Source organism: Colletotrichum navitas (genome assembly GCF_030913465.1).
Source record: "Colletotrichum navitas strain CBS 125086 chromosome Unknown LY79scaffold_21, whole genome shotgun sequence".
In the NCBI taxonomy this organism is placed as follows: Eukaryota; Fungi; Ascomycota; class Sordariomycetes; order Glomerellales; family Glomerellaceae; genus Colletotrichum; species Colletotrichum navitas.
In genome coordinates, this window is record NW_026850567.1 from 279,587 (window position 1) to 305,862 (window position 26,276).

The 26,276-nt window shown below is 57.6% G+C and overlaps 9 protein-coding genes across 9 annotated transcripts; 4 read left to right on the plus strand and 5 right to left on the minus strand.

The window, feature by feature from the left end:
* Nucleotides 1-264: 264 nt before the first annotated feature.
* Nucleotides 265-2,617, minus strand: LY79DRAFT_161677 (phosphoglycerate mutase). Its single transcript, XM_060551148.1, has 2 exons — nt 2,448-2,617; nt 265-2,392 (listed from the first exon to the last, which is right to left on the minus strand). The coding sequence occupies exons 1-2, from the start codon at nt 2,480-2,482 to the stop codon at nt 274-276; spliced, it is 2,154 nt and encodes a 717-aa protein (XP_060415417.1). The 5' UTR covers nt 2,483-2,617; the 3' UTR covers nt 265-273.
* A 1,816-nt stretch (nt 2,618-4,433) lies between these two features.
* On the minus strand, nt 4,434-4,803 carry LY79DRAFT_550108 (uncharacterized protein; the record flags this gene model as incomplete). Its single annotated transcript, XM_060557538.1, has 1 exon — nt 4,434-4,803. A coding segment is annotated over exon 1 (283 nt), but the record flags the coding sequence as incomplete, so codon positions are not given.
* A 2-nt stretch (nt 4,804-4,805) lies between these two features.
* On the plus strand, nt 4,806-6,026 carry LY79DRAFT_550109 (methyltransferase domain-containing protein). Its single transcript, XM_060557539.1, has one exon. The coding sequence runs from the start codon at nt 5,001-5,003 to the stop codon at nt 5,697-5,699; it is 699 nt and encodes a 232-aa protein (XP_060415419.1). The 5' UTR covers nt 4,806-5,000; the 3' UTR covers nt 5,700-6,026.
* A 182-nt stretch (nt 6,027-6,208) lies between these two features.
* LY79DRAFT_550111 (peptidase C13 family protein) lies at nt 6,209-7,857 on the plus strand. Its single transcript, XM_060557540.1, has 2 exons — nt 6,209-6,866; nt 6,915-7,857. The coding sequence occupies exons 1-2, from the start codon at nt 6,331-6,333 to the stop codon at nt 7,627-7,629; spliced, it is 1,251 nt and encodes a 416-aa protein (XP_060415420.1). The 5' UTR covers nt 6,209-6,330; the 3' UTR covers nt 7,630-7,857.
* Nucleotides 7,858-8,486: 629 nt separating this feature from the next.
* On the plus strand, nt 8,487-11,458 carry LY79DRAFT_604862 (uncharacterized protein; the record flags this gene model as incomplete). Its single annotated transcript, XM_060561872.1, has 4 exons — nt 8,487-9,509; nt 9,567-9,999; nt 10,068-10,844; nt 10,948-11,458. 4 exons carry the CDS (start codon nt 8,487-8,489, stop codon nt 11,133-11,135), a joined length of 2,421 nt encoding a protein of 806 aa, XP_060415421.1. The 3' UTR covers nt 11,136-11,458.
* Nucleotides 11,459-11,535: 77 nt separating this feature from the next.
* Nucleotides 11,536-12,707, minus strand: LY79DRAFT_161786 (CVNH domain-containing protein). Its single transcript, XM_060551151.1, has 3 exons — nt 12,141-12,707; nt 11,897-12,006; nt 11,536-11,797 (listed from the first exon to the last, which is right to left on the minus strand). The coding sequence occupies exons 1-3, from the start codon at nt 12,404-12,406 to the stop codon at nt 11,667-11,669; spliced, it is 507 nt and encodes a 168-aa protein (XP_060415422.1). The 5' UTR covers nt 12,407-12,707; the 3' UTR covers nt 11,536-11,666.
* Nucleotides 12,708-13,793: 1,086 nt separating this feature from the next.
* LY79DRAFT_161705 (calcium/proton exchanger) lies at nt 13,794-16,117 on the minus strand. The gene is made up of 2 exons (XM_060551150.1): nt 14,295-16,117; nt 13,794-14,235 (listed from the first exon to the last, which is right to left on the minus strand). Exons 1-2 carry the CDS (start codon nt 16,000-16,002, stop codon nt 14,207-14,209), a joined length of 1,737 nt encoding a protein of 578 aa, XP_060415423.1. The 5' UTR covers nt 16,003-16,117; the 3' UTR covers nt 13,794-14,206.
* A 1,563-nt stretch (nt 16,118-17,680) lies between these two features.
* LY79DRAFT_161702 (uncharacterized protein) lies at nt 17,681-18,743 on the plus strand. The gene has a single exon (XM_060551149.1). The coding sequence runs from the start codon at nt 17,865-17,867 to the stop codon at nt 18,441-18,443; it is 579 nt and encodes a 192-aa protein (XP_060415424.1). The 5' UTR covers nt 17,681-17,864; the 3' UTR covers nt 18,444-18,743.
* Nucleotides 18,744-19,704: 961 nt separating this feature from the next.
* On the minus strand, nt 19,705-25,941 carry LY79DRAFT_658525 (domain found in Dishevelled). The gene is made up of 3 exons (XM_060562724.1): nt 22,015-25,941; nt 20,466-21,969; nt 19,705-19,813 (listed from the first exon to the last, which is right to left on the minus strand). The coding sequence occupies exons 1-3, from the start codon at nt 25,734-25,736 to the stop codon at nt 19,796-19,798; spliced, it is 5,244 nt and encodes a 1,747-aa protein (XP_060415425.1). The 5' UTR covers nt 25,737-25,941; the 3' UTR covers nt 19,705-19,795.
* Nucleotides 25,942-26,276: the final 335 nt, after the last annotated feature.

Consider the following 26,276-nt stretch of genomic DNA (forward strand, 5'->3'; position numbering starts at 1 on the left):
CTTTTTGTTTTGGTTTTTGGTCCCCTGCTGCCAGTTACGTCATGCAAAAAGAAGAAAAAGGTTGATAAGAAAAAAAGTTGAGATGTTGTTCATTGCCACCCAAATGTACGACTGTTCCTGTTTCGTATCTGTGTACGGGTGTTGTGGCACATTCATGCTGGGTTGTGTTGTGCTGTTTTGTGTGCAATATCATGGGCTCTTCAGACTCGTGTCATTCCATCAATTCCGAATCGCAATGCATGCATGTACCTTCTAGGTTTAAGATACGCAACCCTAGGCACGCTCGTTGACGGTCCATCGCCGCTTTGAAGTCGTCATGTCGCGCATAATTTCCGTCTGTAACAGGGGACGCGGCGCTCCCCATAGGCCACCTTTATTGAATGTGCCCAGCTGAGGGATCTCGTTCTGCTCGTCGGTCCCGTCACTTGAAGTAGGCCGAGAGATCTCCTGTAGTCTATGGGGAACCTTTGCAGGGCCCCCCATCTGCGGCTCCTTCTTTTCGGGAGTAGAAGGCTTAACAATCTCCTGGCTAGGCTTGGAAAGAGCCGCCAGCTTCTTGCGATGGTCGAAATCTGGGAATATATCATCATCCTCATCCTCTTCTTCCACCTCCTTCTGCGGCGTAATGGGCGACCACAGCCCGAGGGAGAGCGTCGGTGAAGGTTTCGTGAAACTTGTGGCGCCGCTTCCGACAGTGATTCCGCCCGTGCTCAACGGGGGGGCCCGGGGCAAGGAGTGTGTGTTGTGGGAGGTGCGGCGCATGCTGCCTAGGCTCGCGTTCGCCGAATTGCTTCGACTGCCCGGAAAGGCAAACGAGTCAGGGTTGAAGGTGATTGGGCTAGGGGTATAAGTACTCAGAGTCGCAACGCGGCCCCGTTGGTTCGTTTGGCCATTTTGTGAGTGGTTCGACGCCGTGGACGGGGCTCTGGATAAGTTGTGGGTGGCAGAGGTAGGCTGCCGCAGATGATCGACATTCGCAAACATCTTGAGATCGTAGTAGTGGTGGACAGGAACCAGGCCTTTTGTGCCAGACATTGGGTCCATGTCGACTTCCGACATGGGAGTGTCCAGCCCCGAGGGCCCGGTTTCGCGGCCCGGCTTGCGGGCCGCGACCGTCAAGGAAGCCATCGCTACATCCATGAGAACCGGCTGATGGGTGATAGCGCCGATCAAAGCGTTGCATCCGGCACCGTGAGAGACAAGGATCACCACAGGCTCAACGTCGTCGTCATCCTCATCGTCAATGGCACACTCAGTGTCACCGTTCTTTGCAGTCCTTACTGTCTTGGTGACCATCTCAGCGGGGCGCTCGGCGGTAGTGTACCAGTCCACCAACTTCTGGATACCCTTCCTGAAGCGGTGGTGCATGGCTGTCCACTCCTCGCCGTACTTGCCACCATCGCCCCAGTCCAGGGTCCCCCTCATCGAGTCCCACTGGTAATCAACAGAAACGCAGGCATCTCGCGCGTGCGCCACGTAGCCGTCGGGGATCTTGTGGCTCGGTGAGATGGCGTAGTTGGGACTCGGGGCGACATATCCGTCGTTGGGGTTTGCAGGTTCTGGTAGCGCAAAGCGGACTCGCTGACTCGACGAGCTAGCTGCGCTATCCGCACGGCTTCGCGGCAGAGCACCAGCCAAAGAGGAAACGTTATCGAGACCGAGAATGGACGGCGAGTTCGAGTCGATCGAGCCGGACCGCTCGGGGGCTGCTCTGAAAATGGGACTGTTCCACAGCTGGCTCTGAGATTGGCCAACAGAGTTGGCATGGTGATGCGAATGCTCAACGACCTGGTCGTGGACGCTGATATGCTCCTGCCGCAGAAGATCTGCCTTTGCGCCAGCCAACATCATAGCAGAGCCAGGCGGCGGTGTAATCATCTCGAAGTATTCGGGGGATAGCCACTCGCCAAGGAATGCATCCAGCCGGAGAATGGCCGTCTTTATTTTCTTTTTGGAATGCTCGGGTTTGTTGTGATTCGCGTCTGCAGGCAGCGGACCAACTTCGTCGGGTGTAATAGCGGGCGGAACAAACGGCGAGGCGGAAGGGTTCGAGCTGGGAGAGGGCAGCGGGTATGAGAGAACGCCGGCGGGAGGCGCCTGGGCTAGGCCGGCGGCGATGGCGACGGATGTTTGAACGCATCGCAGGAACGGAGAGCTGTGGAGGACAACCTTGAACTTTCGTCGCTTCTTCTGGGAGTCGGCGGAGCCATTGCGGCCGTTGGAGAGGCTTGATTCCAAAATGCCATCTGCTTCGGCTTGTCGGAGGATGTTGGCGATGCGGATTCCGAGTGCCTTTGCTTGTTGCCAGCCGCCGTAGGTCAGAGGAGGGTCGTAAGGAGTCGGAGATGTGAGGTGCCACTTTTTGTCGGCGGCGTCAAGACGAGCGCCGTGCCTGCAGTTTGTCAGCCTCCCATGACTCGACTGGATAGGGAAGGAAAGTGGCCTACCTAACCACAAAAATGTACGCGGGCGGACGCCCCATGTTTTCGACGACGCAGGTGAGGATGCAGATGCACACTCAGAGTGTGTGTAGATGCAGACTTTGAGGTGTCCGGCGGAAGACCAACGGCGTACGTGAAAGGTTTAGTAAGGAAAGAAAACGAATTAAGAGTAGTAGAGGAAAAAGAAGAAGAAGAAGAAGAAGAAGAAAAAAGAAGAAAAAACGGTGCGAAATGTGGCTAGAGAGACCAGTAGACCCAGAGGAGACCGGATGGCTTGGACGGGTGAAATAAGCTTCAGCGGGCGGCGGACGGATGACAGTGTATGATTTGATGGTCGACGCACGCTCGAGGTGCGCTCGTGTTCGAGTACAGCGGGTTCTTGCGGATGGTTGGAAGGAAAAAGGTTTAAGTGACGAAAAACCAAGTCGAGGTCGAACCAAGCTGAGGTTGAAGCAAACAAAGCCTGAGGTAACAACAGGCAAAGCAACAGAAGAACAGAAATTCTGCCACGGGTTTTGCTTCGGTCTGAAGCCCCTCTCCAACCAGTCAAGGTACCTAAGGGTAGCTAACACCGACCTCGCAAGCGCTAAGAGGCTGGGGCTAGGTGGAGACTGTTGGACCCAGATACCGTAACGGTCGGTCAGCGGCCGGCAGGTGGAGGAGAGCAAGATGTCGTGGGGAATTAGAGGGTATCTCGGTTGCAGATTGGCCACGACGAGCGAATAGCGAGAGGATTTAAACCAATCTGTGGATTGCTACCCGGGCAGGTATGCTGGGATTCTACACCACAGGTTTACATACATACATAGTAGGGCCCGCATAGGAGAAACAGGGTCTCGTCTTGGTTTGTTTTGGTCCGGGCGTACACTACACTACACGTTGCTGGAGGTCGCAGGTCGCAGGTCGCAGGTCGCAGGTCGCAGGTCGCAGGTCGCAGGACTAGCTGGATCAAAAGAAACCACACAGGTACCAAGTGCGTTCGCAGCTGTGCTCTGCCGGTGTGGCTGGGAGGTAACGATCCATGGATCATGGGTAAGCGACGAGACAGGCATGTTTTGCTTTGTCGTTGCGACGATTCAAGGACGATGGGGCCGTGCCAAACGCGACAAGTGTGGTCTGGTTTGATGTTTTGCTTGGATGAGTCCTCCGTTCCCCGTTCCCGTCCTCCAGGCTCCAGCCCACGAGCAAGCAAGCAAGGAAGCAAGGAAACAAGGGTCCAGTAGGTGGGCAAATTGCGGTATGGTGTTGCCGAATGTGTCAACGAGGGGGGGTGCGTTACGTTGCAGAGGCTTCGGAGACTCGACTCGGCGAGTGACAGATAGACACTTGGTGGGGAGATGGTACCACCGAGGGGAGGGTAGGTACTGAAAGTAATGTCGCTGCCACTGTTTGCTGAAGCTTCCCTCCGCTACACTACGGCTGCCAGAGGCAGGCAGCATGTTACCTGCTGCTACCTCGGGTGCGTCAGCCGCTCAAGATGACTCTTCATTCTCCTGCGGTCTAGGTGCCGTGTCTCTCATTGGGTCCTGCTACAATATATGTCTACAAGCAAGTGATGTTGCCTGCCGTCAGCGCGTTCCTCCTCTCGTAATTCAAGGTCGTATGAAGGGGTTGCAGCAGAATGCATTGCAGACTGGAAAGCGACAGCTCGCTTCTCGCATCCTCGTGCATGTGATTGTCCCGCCCATGGGACTTTAGCGCCAAACGTCATGCTAGCACGTGGGGTGCAACAGAACAGAATTGGACGAGACAATGTCCGAAAATGCTAGGTGCTGCAAATCAAGCTTAAGTAATCAAACTCCAACGGCCCGTACCCGACTGCTTGCTCCTCGGTGCATTTTCACCCAGTCCATCTGCCAGTGCTTTTTTGCCTGCCCACTTACGTAGCGTACCTACCTACATGTAGTCGAACCATTCTCTGGTTGATTGTCTACCCAATATGGAAAACTAATAATATGCACGATGCTTCACTTCATATCAAGGAAATTGTGTGGCTCTAATCAGATCATGTTGACGCAAGTCATGAGGTCGCCCATCAGGATCAGCGACCGCCGCGGCGACAGTGGCGGCCGGGGGCGCTCACGCAACCAGGGGAGGGTGACTCGAGCACCAACTCCAAGTTCGTCCAGACTCTTGCTCGGTCGGTCGGTCCAGGACCACCTCCATCTCGGCTCCTCCACCCGCCAATCGTTCACCATGTAAGGGATAGATTTCACCAGCCACACAGCTCGGCGGGCTGGGCTTCCTAGTCCTAAACAAGAGAGCGTAGTCAAGCTACGGAACCACATCCCCTGTATCTGGCAGGGATGGTCCCCAAACCCCTCCCTTCACAACCCCGCCTTCGGCGTCTAGTGTCATACTTGTCGGCATTCGAATAATCAGAGTCATCCGGCGGCGCAGTCGACGTATTTATATCGTAATTACTGGCCGCTTCTTGCGGAATTCCTTTCAATTCCTTTCTCCTCTATCGTCAAGCTGCCAAAAGTACATGCTACGTATGCTGGGAATACACACAGATTTAGACACAACGTGGGATTTAAAATAAAACAAAAGCACACAATGACCACTGCCCCAGAGGACAACCAGGCCCTCCTCGTCTCGGAGGACCTCAAGCTGCGTCTCAAGGATTCATACGACATCATCGCCCCGACCTACAATGACTGGACCATCCAGCAGTCGGGCTTCCGCATTGAATACCTTGAGAAGCTGCTGGAGAAGCTCCTCACCTTGAAGCCTCTGTCCGGCCAGATGTCGCTCGTCCTCGAGCTGGGATGTGGCTGCGGCCTCCCCGTCACCGACAGGCTGCTGACGACCCCGGATGTTTTCGTCACTGCCAACGACCTGTCAACCACCCAGATCAAGCTGGCCAAGGAGAGCCTCGCCAAGCACGGCACCGACCGCGTTACCTTTGTCGAGGGTGACATGATGGGTCTTGAATTCTCCGAGGGCTCCTTCGACGCCATCGTCGGCATGTACAGTATCATCCACCTGCCCCGCGACGAACAGACTGAGATGATTCGCCGCATCGCAAAGTGGCTAAAGCCCGGCGGCCTGATGCTCGTCAACTTTTCCGCCGAGGATATGCCCGAGGCTATCATGGACAATTGGCTCCATGACAAGGGCTGGATGTACTGGAGCGGCTGGGGCACCGAGGGTACCCTGGCCCGCATCAAGGAGGCAGGCCTGGAAATCATCTTACAAGACGAGATCAATGATCTTGTGGACGCCAAGTTCCTATGGGTTCTGGCCAAGAAATAGACATCGAACAGACAGCAACTTCCTCGACGTCAAAAAATTTCTGTTCGGCAGAAGCTCTTTGAATCAGACATGGCGGGCATTGGTTTGACAGACTTGATAGCGACGGAGCGGGAACAAACTTATGTTCAGGTACAAGGGGTACTTAGGTACCTAGGTCGTGTGATTACGTTAGGTAGCAAACGGGGGTGGGGATTACCCATAGTCAATTATCATGTACCTGGCTCAATGCCAGTCACAATCATGGATGTGACCACACAGTGGTCCTTAACTCATTTTGACAGAATGCCGTACGAATATACAAAGTCTGCCATAGTAAGAGTTACGCCGGATGAAAAGGTGAAGCATATGTCTTTTCTTTCAGGCACGAGAACCGGCAAGATTGTAGTTCCGTCTGGCAAGTGGCCAATGGTCCGTGCATGGGGACTCCGTGGGCGGCAGGCTGACTAACGTTCATGAAGAGGTGAAGCTCCGGGGAGGGCGCACCCCCTTACCAAGCCTGACTTTCATCAGCATCCTTCAATTCAACGCCATCTCTTCTCGTCTCCCTTGCCACACCCTGCAAAACACTGTGGTTTTCCTTTTTTTTTTTTCTTTTTTTCTCGCAACTCCCGAATCGCAGCCCAACGCCATCATGAAGCTCTCACGCCTCCTGCAATTGCCTGTGATGCTCGCCGCCGCAACGCTCGCCCCGGCGGTGCTGGCCGAACACACGAGCAACTGGGCCGTCCTCGTCTGCACATCCCGGTTTTGGTTCAACTACCGCCACCTAGCCAATGTGCTCTCCATCTATCGCACCGTCAAACGACTCGGTATCCCCGACTCGCAGATCATCCTCATGCTGCCCGACGACATGGCCTGTAACCCGCGAAACGCCTTCCCCGGCACCGTATATAGCAACTCGGATCGCGCGGTCGACCTGTACGGCGACAACATCGAGGTGGACTACCGCGGTTACGAAGTCACTGTCGAAAACTTTATCCGGCTCCTGACCGACCGCGTCGGCGACGAAATGCCTCGCAGCAAGCGCCTCCTTACCGACGACCGAAGCAACATCCTCGTGTACATGACAGGTCACGGCGGAAACGAGTTCCTGAAGTTCCAAGACGCCGAGGAGATCGGCGCTTTTGATCTTGCCGATGCGTTCGAGCAGATGTGGGAGAAGAAGAGGTAAGAAAGCAGGCGCCGCTGGACTTGTGACGGTCGTTAACTGTTTAGATACCACGAGATCCTCTTCATGATCGACACCTGCCAAGCGAACACGATGTACAGCAAGCTCTACTCCCCCAACATTATCGCCACCGGATCCTCGGAGCTCGACCAATCCTCCTACTCCCACCACGCCGACAACGACGTCGGCGTCGCCGTCATCGACCGGTACACATACTACAACCTCGAGTTCCTCGAATCTCAAGTCCAGGATCTGAGCTCCAAGAAGACGGTCGGCGAGCTCTTTGACAGCTACACCTACGAGAAGATCCACTCCCACGCCGGCGTACGCTACGACCTGTTCCCAGGCGGCGCCGACGCCGCGCGCAGCCGTCGCATCACCGACTTCTTTGGCAACGTGCAGAATGTCGAGGTGGACGGGGCCAAGAACATGGCCCTCGACGAAGAGTTGCTGGAGCTGAGCCAGAAGATCTCTGCGCTGAAGCGGCGGGCAGAGGAGGCCGACGCCGCAGCGAAGAATGCTTCGCTGGCGGACAAGGCCAAGGTTCAGACGCCGAACGCTCAGGTCCAGGCCAAGCGTGTGAAAATGGCTAAACCTCTCACGAACGATAACTGGTGGGAGAAGAAGATTATTGGCGCCACCGCTTTGGCCGGATGCGCCCTTCTGTGGGCCTTAGGGTCGTACCTCGAGACTCCGAAGAAGGCGGAGGAGGAGACTAAGACGACGAGCAGCCAGAATGGCCATGCCACTGTCAAGGCATAGCCGTCTTCTTTACTTTTGTGCCTTTTCTGTGTTTTTGTTTGACTTGTTTGATGTTGCATCTAGCATGGCGTTTGGTGGGATAGGGAAGGGAATACCACCGTACATTGATGGCATGGTATGCATGCGCCTTGTCTGGTGGAGGTATTGAGGTCCGGTTAGTTTGCGTTGGATTGAAAGAAAGAAAAAATACCAGTACGAGGATTCCCCAATATTGAAAAACATGGCCACAAACTTCGCCGTCATGCTGCAAAGACAAGTCGAGTGCTCGTCGCTACCTACCTATGTGTTGTTGCTATTTACCCGGAGTATTTCCAGTCTCTGGGTCTCTCACCTTTCGCTCACCGAGCTCTTCACCGAGGATTCATTCCACTCCCAAAAATCTCGTCCGTGTCAAGCCAGTCCACCTCACCGCGGCACGTCACCTCCAGCGTACCCTTCATGGAGGTCGGTAGGCACCCCAGAGTCTGTGGAAATGGATAAATCAAAGGTCAGTGTAGCAACTCTCCCAATGCGTCTTGTTCGCGGTAGTCCCTCCCTGTTGGCCATTTGTCCACACATGCCATGCCCACCTACATTGATCTCCTCCAACTGCGCGTAACCTTTTTGTAAGTGTTAGATGAGCAAGTTGCAAATCTCATTTCACAACATCTGAATCGAACAGCTCATCTCACACTCCTCGACGCATCCCTACGTTGACATCCTTCATTCCTTCATCTGTCTTGCGGCCCTAGGCCCTCTTACCAGCTGAGCATGTCGTGAATGAGACGCCGCCCGCATTGAAGCTGCAGTTGAGAAATCGCTACGGAAGAAACCTCCTCTTTGCCTCATGTCATCCAATGCTCAAGAGTCCAGACATCATGGACGACATTGAAACCCTCTCAAAAGCCGTCAGCGCAAACCTCTCGTTGTATAATGAACCGCTGACACGCATCCCGGGCTTCCAGATCCCACCCCTCAAGACGCTCACCCTCAAATCTCGGCCCCTGGCGAGCCACGCCCTCGCATTCTCCTGCGATGCCGAGCTTGCCGTCGCCGCGGACGACTCTGTCCATGTCTTCCTCCCCGAGTTCCCGACGCCGGAGGAGCCGTCATCAATAACCACCAACCCCTCCGTCTCCAGGGACCACGATGCCCAGGACGCGGCGAATAAGGACCCCTCGGGGGTAGCAGCAGCAGCCGCTGCCGCGGCGGCAGCCGCTCAGGACGGCGGCAAGACGTCCCGCCAGCAGTTTTACACCTACATCCTCCGCATCCCGACCTCTCGGAAGCCCGACCCGCGCATGAACGCCGCGCTCTTCGCCGCGCAGGGCCTCGACACACCCACGTACGACGACGACTACGCCCCATCAGCGGGCGGCAGCACCGCCGTCGAGGATCCGTCCTCGGCCTTCGAGGGCGTCGGCTCCGGCACCGTCACGGGCTACGGCGCCTCCCTGAACCAGGTCGTCGCGATCGAGTGGTCGCCCGCGGGCCTGGGCCGGAACCTGCGCGCCGCGCTGGCGGTGATGCTGACAAGCGGCGCGCTGCTCGTCTTCGGCGAGGGCGGCGGCGGCGCCGCCGTGGACCTCGGGGCGCGGATGCGGAACTTCAGGGACTGGCGGATCCTCTGGGGCGTCGGGGCGAACCTGCCGCTCCCCGACGCCGGGAGCGAGGACGGAGCCTACCTGCCAAAGGATAAGGTACGGTCGTTCTCGTGGGCCAGGTACTTGGGCCCTGGGCAGGCCCTGATGGCGTATGCGACGGACGAGGAGGAAGTCGTCGTGCTGAGTGTACAGTATTACCTCCCGAACCATCTCGACGAGTCGAATGCTGGGTCGCACGTCTGGGAGGTCGAGGAGATGGCGAGGTTCGACGCGAGAGGGCCGCACCCGAGCTCAAATGTAAGTGTTGCCGGCCAACTTCTCTTAAGACTCTCGTGAGAAGCTGACGGCACGTAGATCATGGACCCCGATTACATCCCCTACGCCTCGGCATTCTCGCTGAAATGGAGCCCGTGGCTTCACTCCGACGGCGCGAGGACGGCGGTCCTTGCGTACTGCGCCAGAAACTACGTCGGCTTCCGGCGGATCACGATCCCCAGCCAGTGGGCGCGGGGCGCCGGCGTGGAGGTCGCCATTGAGGAAGCGGACCTCACCGGCATCTGCACGAGCCTCCTGTCCGACGCCTTTGTCGAGTGGGAGGATGCCGTCTGGGACCGCGACGGGGCCAAGGTCTGCCGGGGCGTCATCGCGACTCCGTTCAAGGCGCTGCCCTTCCAGGTCGCGCTCAACGGGCCGGAGGGTACGGTAAAGGACCCTCATGCCACGAGCGTCTGCAAAACGACATCTCCAGACGACATGGCCTCGCTCGATGCCACGAACCCCATCACAAGTAAGCCTCAAGCCAAACCCTTTCCGCAGTCTACTCGCGCTGAAAAACCTCTCCCTCCCCCTTTCTAGGCCTCATCGTTCACCACCCCGACTTGTCAAAACAAAGCAAGGCGCCCGCCTATTCCCTCGTCCGCCTCTCCGCCACGGCGACGAACGACAACTGGTTCCAGCGGAGCGCCGGCGACCCCTCTTCTTCCGCCGCCGCCACCGTCGAGGCCCTGCCCCAGTGGGCCGCGACGATCTCCTCGACCGTCAAGCTCTCCGTCCCCGTCGCCATGCTCGGCCGCGGTGCGGGCGCGACGTTACCCGGGGACGCTGAGTCTGTCGCCTCGGGCGAGGATGACGACTCGGACGACGACGACGATTTCGACCTCCCCGAAGACGCGGGCGAACAGATCCACCCGCACCGGGTGCGCATCTGGGGCATGGCCATGTCGCCCGCGGGAGGCATGAGCGCCGTGCTCGTGTCGCAGCACAGCACGCAGAAGCCGGAGAAGACCGTCAAGACTAAGGTCCTGTTCGGCGGGCGGTCCGGCGCCGTGGCTTCGCCGCCGCCGCCGCCGACGGGCGATGAGATGGACGTTGATGTGGACGAGTGCGCCGGCGGGGCCAGGGATCGGGGGTTCTGGGCGAGACAGAGTACCGAGGCCAAGATGTGGGACTGGATGTACGCCGGCGGCCCCGCCGTTCCCGGAACACTGGGGTTCGGTGAGGGGGCGAAGGCCGGTGACTCCTCGATGCGCAAGAGGTTCGAGGGGGTCAAGGAGAAACAGCGGTGTGTCTTTTGCAAGACTCCCCTGGAGGACGAGGGCAAGGAGTCGATTTGCGAGAAGGGCCACATTTTTGGTGAGTTTTTTCTTTTCTTTTTCTTATTAACCCCTCTTTTGCGATGCCTCTCTTGGTTTGCTTGGCTACGGAGAACTGGGGCCCGCTGACTTTTCTTGTACAGCCACCTGCGCATCCACTGGTCTCGCCATCCTCGCACCGGGCATCTCGAGGGCCTGTGCCGTCTGCGGCCTCCGCTGCCTCGTGGCCAAGGAGGTGGCCAAGATCGCGCAGGAGCACCTGGGCCCCGATGCCAAGGTGGAGGCTTCGGAGGAGATGTGTGGCGGGTGCGGGGGCAAGTTTGTGGTATGAGTGAATCAATCATACATTCGATGTGCCAGATGATGCCTCCGGAAAGGGGGGGGAGGCGCTGGGAGAAGCGTGTACAAATATGAATAGCAACATCATCGTCGTCACACAAAACACACTTCCGTCAGCTTGGCCATGGCTAGAGATTTCCAGATCACGTACAAGTTTCCGACTGAGAAACTGCAACGGGTGGCGTGAGCTGTGGCAGGATCTTTCGAGTCCATCACAGCCGGCGGGTCGTCTCCCGAGACCTGGCGGGAGTCTTTTCCTCATTACACGCGGACACGTCACACTTGTACTATGCGATGCCTTTTTTTCCTTTCCCAGTGAAGTTTGATTTAAGGGTGCAAGGCTACATGCGTGACGGCGTAGCCCAACTGATGAACCGCGTTGCACACGCGCCCTACTTCCCGAATGCGTCCCCCCTTCCCTCAACTTGGTTCCGTGAATGCTCCAGGCTCCCCTCCGAAGGCCCGCTCATCCCTCACATAACATACTCCAGCGGGAGGAGGGGTCCGGCGCAAATCCCGGAGCTTAGTAGTCGCCGATACCGGGGGATTTGAGAAGGCCGGCATTATAATTGTCCCAAGCGTATGTCTTCAAGGCGGTCCCGGTGCTGGTCTGATAACAACCAATGGCGCCATCGTAGACCCAGATGCCCTCGGCTGGGAGATGAAACGAAATAATCGTGTCAGCAACGGCCTCTTGCGAACCAGCGCAGGTATATAATATGTGCAAGAGAGAAACGGAGAGGGGCCACTTACAGAGGTTGACTACTCTGGTTTTGCCCTTACCCTTCTTGTTCAAGCACCAGCACTCCATAGTGAGGGGGTCGGTCTTTGTGAGCTTGCAGTCGGAACATATGAAACCGCCGCTGTTTTTTGTGATAGTTATAAATGTCAATGATCTGACCCCCGCGAGACAGATAGAGAGAGAGAGAGAAAGAAAAGAAAAATGCAAAGGTGAACAGCCATTGTTAGGGAGTGTTTGGGGGGAGGGGGACTCAACCCAGGGGTCCAGATTAGATTGCCGTCCATGTTGGCGAGGCACTCCTCCAGATAGAGGTGGGTTACGGTCTTCCTTCCGGCATTGTCCTTGCAGTCGGCAGTGAGCTTCCACGTTCGGCCGTTGACGTTGAAGGCCACGCCGTCGATTTTCGGGAGCTGGAAGTTCTTGCACGACTTCTGAACGCAGTCGGACTCGAGAGGGCAGTCGCGGGCCGATACCGTGGCGGCGACGGCCGAGAGGACTGCGGTGATGCTGAGGGACCTCATGGTTGCTGTCCTGCTTCTGCTTGATATATGCGTACTGGCTGTAGATGGCTGGGAGCGGAGGCTCAAAGGGTGTTTGGGAAGATGGGAAGAGCGAATTGATGGTGGAGAAGGGTGCTGAGGAGACGTCGAATATCCGGCGAATGGGCTGTGGTTTATATATTGCGAAGACTGTTGTTCAAGACGTCCCCTCGAGGCATCCTCCACATGGCCAGGTAGCCGGGGCTGCGATAGCTCTCGTTCACTGGAGGCGGGCGTCAACCGGACGTGACAGCCGGTGATGGCAAGAGCAAACCCCCCATAACCACTCCCGGGATCGGGCAATTATCCCGAGGGTCTGGATTGTTTTTCTTTAGGCTGTATACATGAAAATGGCCTGTTTCTGCCGTGTACTCGAAGCGAAGCATCACAAGATAGTCGCGGGTTCCTCTTTCGAGCTGTGCCGGTGCTTGAGGCCAGACTGCTGAAGAGACTGGGATCCTTGGCGCCTCTGCCTCGACTGATAGTCTCGGTGCGCGTCGGGCCAAGAGCCAAAAGAGAGCGCAAACCGGGCGCGGCGCAGTGCGACCTTGACGTTGTTTTGCCGGTAGGAAAAGGGAAATCTCAATGATGTGTTTCATCGCCGCCACCTTTGTTGCTGCTGTAGAGGCGAGTGCATGTTTGTCTGCACAGCTTGATATGCGCCGCTCCAAGCCTCTACCTCAAAAGCTCGAAAGGAGTACGGATACGAGCCGTAGAACCCCGAGCATACAGGGATGGTGGCCGTTTCAATTAAGCATATCTGGTGTGGGTTGCAAAGTCTGCGGTTTGCAGATAGCAGGGCCCCCCCTTACTTCGTCTTCGCGGGGAAACCGCCACGCTGAGATTCATGGCCTTCTCTCGGCCTGCGACTTGAAGCCGTTGAATGCGATGAATGTGGCAAACACCCCTTTCCTCTACGAGGCGCCGCAAGCCTCGATAGAGAATGACCTGTCCTCCGGATCCCGAGCTGACTCTCCGACTCCAACCACTTCTTCGACATGTTTATACGAGCCCCCATTCTTTGATGGTCCCCTTGCAGTACGGGTTGATTGCTGTACTACCTCTCACCGCTGTTCTCTTCAGTGTGACTTTTCCTGCGACGGATGTCACTGAATGAGACTCTCTTGCTACACAAAGAATTGCTAGTGAACTGGCCGGTTCAATAATGTGGGACGCGCATGTATTGCGTCGCCGCGGATACTCTGCTTTAGACACTTTTGGTTTAAGATCGACCAGTGTTCGTCCGCTGTTAATGAGAAAGAACACGGATGCGTACGTGTGGATATACGAGCAAAGGATCTGTGATTTGAGTTTGCTCAGGGCTGAAGTTTGCTTCTCTTCTTGTGCCATTTGTAGCGGGGTGCCCCACACGTGTGGGAAGTGGGGAAATGTCAGTTTAGAGACGATAGTAGAAGCTTCAGTTTGAGTATCGTTTTTTTTTTAATATTCATTCAATCAGACATGACGACTTAACGGCATGCCTGAGCAGGTATACCAGCTATTCATTCTCTGGCTCGCATCGTCTCTGCTCATAAACCCTGTCCGATATCTCACAGAGTCGCCCCCCCTCCTCCCCCCTCCAAAAAGAGTCGGTTCCAGTGTACAGTGCCCCGATTCTGGAAGATCATGTATGTTTGTTATATATACACAGAAGGAAAAAGGTTCCTTCGTAATACAAAACATTATGGGAATAGAAAAGTTATCGCACAAACGCTAGATCGAACGGGTTTCTTGACCCGGAAATGGAACATTAAATCAAAGCCATGGCATGAAGCTACCGTCTTAGCCAGCAACGCCGCTAGCAGGGTACCCTGTTCGGTAGTGTCAGCAAATGGTAGGGTGAGAGATGTCAGAGCAGAAAACAACTTACACCAAGAGCACGTAGCAATAATGGCATACAGGCAAATGAGCTGCAGCCCCTCGAGCCAATGACTCTTGCCATCGCTAATCAGGTAGTTGACCAACAAGACGGCGACAAACAGCACCGCAACCTGGAACTGATCGAAACTGAGCGTCATCTCGTCGTTGCCCATGCCCCATCCAACAATCACCAACAATGGGATCAGGAACAGGGCAACCTGCATACTGGAGCCGACGGCAACACCAATAGCAAGATCCATCTTGTCCTTAATGGCCACCGTAACAGCCGTGGCGTGCTCGGCGGCGTTACCGACGATGGGCAAAAGAATGAGACCGACGAATTCCTCGCTGATGCCACCCTGCTTGGTAACGTAGTCGATGGAGCTAACCATGGCCTCGGCGCAAAATGCAATCAAGACAGTAGCAAGGGTGAGGGTACCGACGGCCACGAAGAAGTGCAATTGTGGCCCCTCGTCCTCGTCGTCCTCCTCGTCGTGACGCTGCATCATGATCCGGCTGAGCTCCCGACGGTCATCCTCGCCATCATTGCGGACACCAGTGTGTGCCATGCGTGCACCAGTGCCAGCCAATCCACGGGCAAGCGCGCCCTCCTTCAGGCCACCGCGACTCCAGGGTTTGGCGGCGACCTTTTGAGACTCCTCGTTGAAGACGGCGTTGTGCGTCTTGAGCTGGAAGAAGAGATAGGAAGCGTAAATGATGAGGAGAATGACGGCGGTGCCTCGCGAAAGAGCGGCAACGTGGGTGGGATTGTCAGTGTGGTCATTCTTGTCGAAGACGGTAGGGACAATGACGGAGGCGACAGCGATGAAGAGGAGGGAGGCGGCGGTCTGGGCAACGGTCGTGTTGAAGTATTGTTCGGGTCGGTTGAGACCGCCAAAGAAGAAGCAGAAGCCCATGACGAGCAACAGGTTGGAGAGAATGGAGCCAATGAGCGAGGTCTGCACGATCAAGACCTTGCCCTCGACCAAGGCGAGAATGGCGACGATGAGCTCGACGGCGTTGCCGAAGGTTGCGTTGAGGAGACCTCCCAAAGTCTCTCCGGTTCTCAGTGCGATCTCTTCGGTAGCGAAGCCCAGCATGGCTGCCAGGGGGATGATGGCGATGAAGTTGACGACGAAGACGGCGATCTTGTTGACGGAACCGACGTAGCTGATGGCGATACCGACGGGGGCGGCCAGTATCAAAACGTTGATGTAGGAACTGAGCAGCGTGCGTTGCAGTTGATTGGCGACCGTAAAGGGCGCTTTGGGTTCGACGTGTTTGATCAAGCCCGACTTCTGCTTTTTGGGCTTTTCCATCTCCTCCTCTGGCGAGACCCCTTCATCCTGTGCAGCTTCAGACTTGCGATTCCTCAGGACGCCGCCATCTTCGGGCTTGTTCTCGTACGCGGTATCACCGCTTCCACTGCCCGAGCCCGACCTCGTCTCTTTCCTCAAGCTGGTGCGTGCGATGTCGGAATCCCTGGCGGCCGGTTCGCTCTGAACGTGATGTATCGCGTCGTCGGTTTCCATGTCTTCGGCAAGGGCTTCGCGCTGGGCCTCGAGGTTGGCGCCGTCCCAAGTGGACCGCTTGCTGGGATGATTATCCCACGATACATGACGAAAGGGGTTCCATGTCTGCTCCTGGCTCCGGCGGCTTAGGCCGTGCGCTTTGCGCTTGATATCGAAGTGGTTGACTGAACCGACGAGAGATGGCATGGTCAGCAAGTGTTGGCAGCGTTTTGACGCTGTGAGATGGTAGGAAAAAGAGCGCTAATTGGCGAACGAAAAGTGTAGTATTATGAGTGGGAATGGCTCTTTCAGTGAGATGGGACAACGACGTGAAACTGGCTATGTGGAGTACAGGTGGGAATAATATGGGAAGGGGGAGGGGGGGACTAGGGGGGCGGACGAAAGTTGGCCGCGACCGCACTTGAGTCGACGGACGGGCAGATGATTGAGGGAGATGGGTTAGACTATGGAGCAGCCTAGCAAACAGTATCCCTCATGTTGGGGAGGGGGGGAAAGACAAAAAAAGAAAACAAGGGAGAAGGGGGTTTGAGAAAAACAAATGGTGGAAATAGGAATATCAGAGTGGTGATATGGGAAACAGATGGGTGGGAGTGTTTCGATGGATTTTCTTCTCTCGTGTGGCGCCGGGAGGACGATGCAACGGTGACGGGGATAAGGGGTGAGGAAGGATGAGCGGGTACTAAAAAAGCTGGATAGTTGTTGACCACTCTCTACTCACAGGTGTTCATGCCGGTTAGCCAACGGCAATGACGATGGCCTAGGCAGGCTGGTCGGCGTGCTTGTGCTTAGTGACCAAGATCGGATCGCTTCAGATCAGCGCCAAGGTGTTGAGACGAAACGCGAACCGAGCTGTGGTGCCGGGGTGTTGGTATCGTCCTTGACTCCGGTATCCTTTGTATCGAGAATTGACGTGCGTATGGAATAATGTGCAGAGAGTGAGTGCCTGGGTACTGCGTTGGTATGTAGTGATTACTGCTGTCTCTTGTGAGAGAGATGCTGTAGGGTTGATAGGCTATAAGGGGGGAGGAAGATAGAGGAGAGGCCTCCTTGGTGATGTTGCCGGGCTCGACTGGGCGCCGCAAATGAGACGGGGCGGCCGAGGCGCAGCTTCGGTTGGGTGCTGCTGCTGCTGCTGCTGCTGCGGTGCAAGCGCTTGCCAAGGCGAGAGACGGGGTTGGCACACAAGCCCACGAACGGTTACCGCAGCTGAGGAGGCGGAGAAAAAGACACACGTCAACAAAGACGACGACGATGATGACTATTGCCGGGCGGGATTGGGCTGTGTTGGTCTGGACAGCGAGGGTTCGGGCTGGATTCGCAACGGCGGCTGTATCGTCGAAGTAACGTGTGTGCAATTCGGGGAGGCAGTGTTGGGCCGAAAAGAAAAAAAAAAGTGGGAGCAGAAGGACACGGGTATGAGTCGTGTCTTGTCGACTAGGTAGACAAGCTTTGTTGCCGGCTTCAAGCTGCTAGACCTGAGTCGGCTAGGCGATGGAAAGAAGAAGTCAAGGTCGGCAGAGAGTGCCGATGGATGGGATGACGGGATATAGAAAAGGGAGAAAAGAGAAGGACGGTTTGAAGAGAAGAATGAAAGAAGGAACGGGGGGAGCTTTACCTGGTCATAGCCCCCCGTCAGTGAATTAGTTGTCAATGGGTTGTCGTTAGTGTAATTAAACTGCATACTACGTAGGTAAACTACGTCGACGATCTCTCTCTCTCTCTGTCTCTCTCTCTCCCTCTCCCTCTTTCCCTCCCTCGCTCCCTCGGAGGGGGTGACGATGAATGGTTACACACTACGCGACATGCATTCGTCGGGCCTCAGGCGGGATGGGATGGTTTCAAGGAGCAGGACGAGGACAGGCAGAGACATACGTCAGCTGCATCGGCTGCTGGCTCTGCGCTGCCAGCAATGGAGTTCCGGACAGGTTGTGCAAAGAGGTAGGTAGGTAATACGTACGGGACCGGGGGGGGTACCTTCGGGTATGCACGCACCGCGCTAATTTGCCTGAATTGAACATTGTGCTCCGTACCCTTCGTCGTTTCCTTGGATGAATGAATGGATGCGGTGTGTGGCCCGGCCGACCCTGCCTTGCGCAAAAGCACAACCCCAAAGCGGGGCAGTCCTTCCTTTTTCCATTGGCAACTGCGTCCGGGTCTGGCCTTCCTTTCCCCCTTTCCCATCCCTGACCCTCTCTTTGTTCTCCATTCGCCATTTGACAGAGATGGAGAAGAAGAAGAAGAAGAAGGAGAAGAAGAAGATAGAGAATGGTCCCTGCGCAACGGGGGAAGTAAAAGCCAATATATGGTTAAAACTTGATATCCGTAAAGTCAATACAAATCCCATCACGGATACGTATAAAGTGTACGCTCAAGAGACGTTGAAGATGGTCGTTGGATTTTCCACCCGTCGTCAGCAAATCCCGGTGACGTGCCAAGCCGACGCCACATGCAACAATTCTACGCAGCTGCGTGTGCACCAAACCGCCCAAAAGTCCAGCAGAACAAGCTTCTGCCAAGGCGGTAAAGGTCCCTGGTTCCTTGGCCTTGCTTGGCTTTTTTGCTTGTCTGCTGCTTCTTTCTCGAGGATGCCCAACGTTTGGCGGCGGCGGCAGCAGGGACAAGATTAGATGCAGCATGAAAAAAAGAAAGAAAAAAAGAGAAACAGTGTGACGCTAAAATCGTCACGCATCTGCTCAGATTGCCATCCGCACCCACGCCTTGACGCTCAGTCCTGTTACCGTGCATCAACCCCGATGCGGCAGTAGTCATATCCGTAGTTAGTCGAGACCACCAAGCTAGCCCAAACTATGTACGATGACATCAGCACCACCACCACCACCACCACCATCACCACCGCCACTGTCGACCTCACCTTCCCTCGCCAGCAACAACGCTTCGAATCAGGTTATCGCCATAGTCTCACGCATTGACAGCACCTAGAGTCTAACATGCCCTGCCTCAGCACACCTCTGACCTCGACACCGTCTCACTCGTCAAATCGGATGGTGGCTGGCCCTCCATCTGCGCCACCGGCATTGATACTAGTCAAACCAGTTCCAGTCGCATATCATGTTAGAACATAAGCAAAAAGGAAGGAGAAAGGTCATTAGGGTTATAAACCAATAAGAATCATTCCTTTCTGTAGGAAGGGGAAGAAAAAGCGACAGATATGTGATTCGAATGTAGCAAGAAGGTGGGAGCAGGACAGCTTCTCTCTTCGACGATTGCATGCCCGAAGGCGGAATCCAAATGTTTTTGGAATATATATATCCTACGTCAAAGGTGGCTTTGGACTACAGTAGAAAGACATCACTTCCATCTGGCCCCAATCCTTGGTTTGATATTCGCCTCATCATCATCTCTATCTCTTCCTCTTGCGCGAAACGCCCTGCCTCATCGGAACACCAATCAAGAAGCTGGTAAGCACGCTCGCTCGTCTACCTATTTGACCCAGATCTTACCGGGACCATCCAGGTGGTTGTTGCCATGCGCCGCGCCGCAGACCATTTGTAATTGTGACTCCTGCTCGTGAGCTTGTTCCGACAGCCTCACTCCGGCACCCCACAGCCCCCCCAAACAGGATCCGACTCAGCAATCATCGTGTGGCTGATATGAACAACCCGCCGACCCCGCACCACGTAGTTAATTAGAAATCACCGCGGGCTTGCATCTTCCCGTATCCCGTAAAAAAAAACAAAAAAAACCCGCCACCAGCCGACGTGCTGCGCCTGTCTCACTGGGGGGGGGGGGGGGGGGGGCGTTGTTGATGATGACTTTGCTGAGGAGGCCCACCTCGCCTCGTTTGCTCAGCCACACCCATCCAGCGTGGCTTTTTTTTTTTTTTTTAAAGTTCCCGCCCGACGCCCCCAATCTCCATCACCAAGCGCCAATGGCTTGGTCCGGGTGCTCTTGATTACACGCCAAGGATATTCTTAGTTGTAGTGCGGAATCTGGCTAGAATGGGTTTAGAACTGGTCAATCATGGCGCAAATCTTGGCTATAGTTGAGGGAGAGAGATCCGTTAGGTCACGTAGGAACAACACACCCCCGTTCACCTATTCACACATTTGCCCTCCCCCGCCGCACACGGGTTTCTGACTTTACTCCCGCTCCCTCTCTCGGACCTCCCTCCGAGGGCCCCCGCCCCCCAGCCCCAGCCCGTCCTGCACACTCGCCCTCCTGAGGAACTGCATCCCCCCCGCCGGGCTGCCCATGAGGCTCCATGGCCCGGGGCTCGGGCTTCCCCCTCCCAGCCCCCGCAGCCCCTCCGGCCCTCCCGACCCTCCCGACCCCGATCCCAGGCCCGACGAGTGCAGGTCCCCCAGCACCCCGGCAGGCAGCCCCAGCGTCGGGATGCTGGCCTCCGGCACCGCCTCCAACCCCATTATCGTCGTCGGCCTCATCGCCCCCGGCGTCGTCATCGCCCCCGGCGGGCCCCTCTCCAGCGTCTCCTTGTAAAACCCCTCCAGCCCCGCCTTGTCGCTGCAGAATGCGGCCAGCTGCTCCAGTACCGCCATCGGGTCCGCCGCCCCGGCAAACCCAGACGCGCCGCCGCCGTTTGCGATCCCCGTCGAGCTGTTGGCCCCAGACTTCACGTCCGAAGCTCCCCGCACCACGGGGCTCCCGCCCGCGTAGAAGACGGGCTTCACCATCGGGCTGTTCACCGGCGTCTGCTCCGAGATGCCAAACGGCGTGTACGACCCGACGGGCATGCCCCGCCCGCCGCGCTCGGCGACGTTGGCCTCCCGCATCTCCTTGAGCTCCTTGTCCCGCGCCGCCGCGGCGCGGTTGCTAAACAGCCTGTTGGCGAGGACCAGAAAGTGCCCGTCGTCCATGATCTCGGCGAGCAGCACGCCCGACCGGTGGATGTATTGCGAGTACTTGAAGTCCGGCCGCCCCCAGGAGAAGCTGACCTCGACGTCCCGCGGGTAGTTGGAGGCCGCCTCCATGTCGAGGACGAAGTCGAGCTTCCGCATGATGGCCTTCTGGTAAAAGTGCTTGCCCGGCGCCGTCTGCGGCGCTAACGCGGTGGGCTCGTAGTACGTCACCGGCTGCTGGCTCGGCGGTGGCACAGACAGCTTGATGATGTACGGCCGCCGGAACGGGTTCACGTCCGTGATGGAGCACGCCTCCTTGATGGGCACCTCGACGAGCCGGAGTCCGTACGTCGCCGCCTCCCTGGCCCAGCCCTCCACGACGTCTTCGATGAGCTTCGCCGTGACGTTCATCCAGTCGATGCGGATGTGGTAGCAGTTGTCCGGGTTGTGCAGCCGGTCGTAGTGCAGGTCGACGCGCTCGGGGCGGTACGACCGCTTGCGGTGGTCCACGTCGTACTTGATGACCTTGCTGAGCACCACTTTGGGCACCTTCCTGTTGAGCATGGCCGAGTTCGCCGTCGGGGTCGTGGACCCCGATATGGGTGAGTTCTCCTCGTTGATCGACGTCGGCCGCGAGATCATGCCCGGCCGCGGCGAGTCGCGCGGCATGTTCTCCGACATGGGCGTCGACGGCACCGAGACGTCGCGCCGGCGCGAGTTGAACCAGCTTGGCGGGTGCGGCTTCGCGTACTCGCTGGCGATGGAGTAAAAGTACTGCCCGTCCCTGAACGGGTGACGCCTCTCTACGTGCTCGAACAGCCCTCCGCGGTCCTTCTTGTCGTCTGACCTGTCGTACGTCTTGACCATAAGCATGTTACCCAGCTGCTCCGCCTCCTCGCGGCTGTCCAAGTCCTCAAAGCTGTCCATGAGCCACGTAGTCATGTCGGACCCGATGAAGCAGTTGTAGTGCAGCCGCAAGTGCCACCTCCGGTTCTGAAGCTTGACCCCGCCGTTTTCGACGGGCTGCTGTATCGCCTCCGCTAGCGCCGCAAGGTTCAGGTTCGACTTGCGGAAGCGTTCCCGGCTTGAGACGAGCTGTCTCTTGCGGTTGTCGGCCGGGCCCTCCACCAGCGGCAGGTTGTCGAGCTCCGCCGCGATGACCACGGACGGGTCTTCCGTCTTGTACACAATGTCCAACGGGTTGGGGTCCCGCTTCGACTTGGCTGTCTGGTACCTGCGCTCGGACAGCGGGATGTACCGGTGCTTCTGCCAGGACAGCGACAGCCTTCTGATGCCCTCCAGCCGAACCTCCTCGGCGTTGTCGCCGGCCTGGTTCCTAGGCACCGCCGACGATCGGGCCACCATCGGGATGAGCACGAACCTCGTCCGCCAGAAGCGGAGGTTCTCCGTCATCTCTTCGTGGTGGCCGGCGAGGTACGAGTCGATGTAGTTCCAGTTCCTCTCCGGCCTCGGCGTCGATATGTCGACCTCCTGCGTCTGATATCCGCTTTCCATTAGGGTCCGGATGGCAGGGCGGTACAGCGGGCCCGAGCTGGAGCCCCCAATGGTCGACTCGGCCGGCTTCCGTATGTAGATGTTCACCTCGACCTCCGTGCCGTTGACGCATGAGAGCTGGTGGATCGTGTTGCCCACCGACAGGAAGATGCTCGTGCCGTCCTCCATCGCTTGGTCGCGCGAGAAGATGTCTGCGATCCGGAGCAGCCGCTGCCCAAAGGCTTTCGCGACGGCCGGGCCAACGACGACCTGGAAGCCCTGAGAGAAGCGCAGGCTGATAAGCTCGCGCAGGAACTCCTCCCTCGACTTCGGTTCGTCGGTGAGCTCGTCATCGGCGTTCTGCGCAATCACGTAGGGCTGTCTCTGGTACTCCATGTCAAATTGTGATTTCGTCGGGAAGTACTCCGTTGTCAGAGGCACGGCAGCTGGACAGCAAAGCGTCTTCCATTTCATGACCTTCATCTCCGACGTCCGCGGGAACACGTGCTGCCATCGGCTGTAAAGCACGGTGTCATCAACCTTATTCCGGTCCGGGTTGGACGGGTTCAGAACCGTGAGCCACGGCGAGATCGCCGTGGTCGGAGACAACGTAGACGGCAACTCGGGCATGGCCCCAGCGCGCAGCTTGCTATTGAACATTTTGGTATTGTCGTCCTCGGCCCTCAAGGCGTGCGAGTTTCTCTGGTCGGGATCCTCGCGGAAATGGTCCTTGCGCGCCAGCGACGATGGCAGGATCGAGCCGTACCGGTGCTGCTGGCTCAGCAAGCTCTCGCCCCTGCGCGACGACTTCAGATTGATGGGTATGCTCGGCGTAGACGGCAGGTCTTTGAGCGTGTCCCGCGAGCTCGACCGGAACAGCTGGGGCGAAAGCGATGACATGGCCGGCTTAATGACCTGCGGAGACGAGGGCCGCGGCATCGTCGACATGACCAGCGGCGTCGTGGGGCTCTGCACGCTCTGCTCGGTGGAAGCCTTGACCGTCTCGAAGCTGGCCTCAGCAGCCACGACCTTTGGCGCCGCGACGCCGAACCCCCGCAGGCCGAGGCTGATCTGCCGCATGAACTTGGGCGTTTTCGAGGGCGAGTTCACCGACGACATCTTGGACGTCGCGCTCTGGGAGTCGGGCATCGACGACGAAGCCGAGGAGGGCGTCGGCCCGCCGGCGGAATTCGCCGTCGACGGCGGACGGCTCGCGGCTTTCCGTGCAGATGCAACGATTTCGGCCTTCTCGGCGTCGGCAATGTTGACCGACAGCTTTCGCCCCGCGGCGACGGCCGCGAGGCCCTGGTTCGGCGCGACCTTCTTCTCGGGCAGCGACGTGCCGAACAAACCCGTGTCCTCCATCAGCTGCCGCCTCGTCGTCTCCTCGAGGTCCCGCGACGCCCTAGCGTGCGCGGGGCGTCGCGTCTTGGGCAGCCGCGCCCTTGTCTCGTCGTACTCCTGCAGCTGCTTCCACAGCGACTTCTCGCCCGGTTTGACAAGCCGGTCCGGCACAAATTTCTGGAACCCGTAGACGTGGTCGAAGAGCGTGTCCGGGTGGCGCTTCATGGGGATCGCGGCGATCTCCTCCGTCCCCAGTCGCGACCGCTGCGAAGAGCTCTTGGACTCGGTCGTGGTGATGGGGAACAGCGGATCGGCCTGTAGCGGCGTTGTCTCGATCTCGTTGGTCTCGAGGACGCTCCGCATCTGCAGGTCGTACATGCGTGCGCGGATGGTAAAGTCGTCGCTCTCCTGATTCTCCGTTTGGTCGGACGCCGAGATCGCGATGCCTTGATACGACAGCGCCTCCTCGGACGTCCCAGTCCAGTACGAGACGTGCAGCCACTGCGGCAGCGCGTACGACCACTCGTCCGGCGGGTTCGCCAGGGTGTTAATGCGGTGGGTGAGCTCCAGCCCCTTGGTCGGGGACAGCGACTCCGACAGCGACTGATAGCTGCCGATGATGGGCGTGGCCTGCTGCTTCGGCGTGCTCTCGCGGCTCCGTACGGACCTCGACCTTGATAGGCCATGCGAGTCTTCCGACGTCCGAGGGGTACGATACCGGAATAGTGGAACGGAGTGGAGGGGCATCTTGGGCACGCAGATGAGGTCGATGCCGATGCCGTTCCCGACAAGGGCCTCGGTCGTCCGGCGGAGGGACTCGTACTCGACCTCGAACACGCCGGGCCCGGGGCTAATGACGACAATGGAGATGCCCGTCCGCATGAGGTCGCGGTCGACGTAATCGTGCGCAAACTGCGACGACGCGAGGTTGATGGCTTCGAGGAAGTTCCCATGCATGGCCAGCGACGACTCGGCCTTGACCCTGTTGGACGCGACGCCCTTGCCGCCCATCTCCTCGGCCAGCGGCACGAACGCGCTGCCAGCCTGCTGGTGGTGCAGGCTGATGTCCCGGCGGAAGAAGTTGAACTCGCGCTTTAGCTGGTATAGGATCGTCGTCCACTCGCCGCTCGCCATGTCGCTCACGACGACGCGGTAAAAGTCCTTGTACGGCCTGCGCTCCCCCGAGATCTGGGTGCCTGTGTAGTAGTCCCCGTGCAGCGCGCTGCTCGCCAGCTCCGTCGTCAGGCCCGTGTCGTACTCCACTCTCGCGAACAGCACGATGCTCACGAGGTGCTTCGCTTTCAGTTTCGCCCACTTCTTGAACAGCGCCGGCAGGAACCCGTTGACGACCTTGTTGAAGAGGATCTCGCCGGACCCTTCCGAGTCGAAATCCCACATCTCGCGTGCCATCTGTATGAACAGCACGTATCGTGCTGACTCGCTGCGGAAGATCGGCCTCGTGTTGCTCGTGAAGAAGGCCGAATGCGTCTTGCGCCCGTCCACGTACACCGCCGTGACTTGCGCCTTGATCGTGCCCATGAACAGTATCGACTGACCTTTGTACACCGTCCTTTCCGTCAGCTCGCCGATGGAAAGCCGCCACATGTCGGAGCGTGAGAGGTATTGGTCCTTGAAGGAGAGTTCGACGTGCGAGGCGGCTGTGGCGGGGCTATCCGCGTCTACAGGCGTCAGAAGCACCTGTGTGCCCTTCTTCATCCCAAATGCGTCGGCGATGTGTTTGACGACATAGATGTCCACGTTGGGCAAGCGGCTCCTAAGCTCCTTGGACATCTCCTTGGCGACGAAGAAGTATTTCCTTCCCAGCGCTGTGCCTTCCGCTGTCGTAATGTCCCCCTGTGAGGCTCCGGTCCCGGCCCCAGTGCCGCCGGAAGCGTTGCCGCTGCGGGCCGCATGATCCTTGGTGGCTGTCTTGTCGCCCTCGCTCCTGATTACGGTGATGGCTACTAGGCTGCCCGGCTTGACGTCGCCCTTGACCAAATCCGGACTCAAGAGGACCTCGTCGCGCGAGTAGCCCTCGTTGACGGTGATGGTGCATCTCCGCTCGAGGCGGCGCTGCTTGACAGAGCTGGACGAGTTGTCGCCTCGGATGGTCGATGCGCTGGAGACGGTGTCGGGAGACCGCGGCGAGTCGATGGACGATGTCGCCGATGGCGGCTCGAGGCTATTCCGGCTAAATTGCCGAAGATGGGAGGACCAGTTCGGTCCCTTGCGCAAGGACGGGACTGCGCTGGCATTGCGAGACATTGTTGGCCGAAGAGGGGTGCGTTCAGTGTAGTTCGTTGCGCGCCGGAGGAGGGGCTCGTCAAGGTGGGCCTACACGATAATGCCGCAGTAGCATTTCGGGGTTTTTCGTTCGTTTCGATGGTATCGTTACGTATGCGACAGGTGTCCGGGTTGAGTGCTTGCTTGCTTGCTTGCTGTTGATGGCACACTTATCGGTTCAATGGTGAATGGTGGTGGTGCTTCGTTGCAGCTGCAGCTCCGTCATGCCGGCAGAATTGTGGACGGCAAGCTCCCATTATTCCACACCGCCTTCCTTTCCAGGTATTTCCCCGGATTTTCTTTTTTCTTTTTTTTTTTTTACGTTGACGTTCTGCATCTCGCCTAACAGATGTGAGACCCCAACTTGTCATTGCCGTGTAAGTCGTCCGATGTATCAACCGTAGCCAAACACACGTTATAATACCACGAACGGATCCATCCGCTCCCCTCATTTGTCTGTTTTCTGGGTTCCCAATGGAAGTTTCAGGGCTGTAGAGGTAACTCACCTCAATAGACACACTG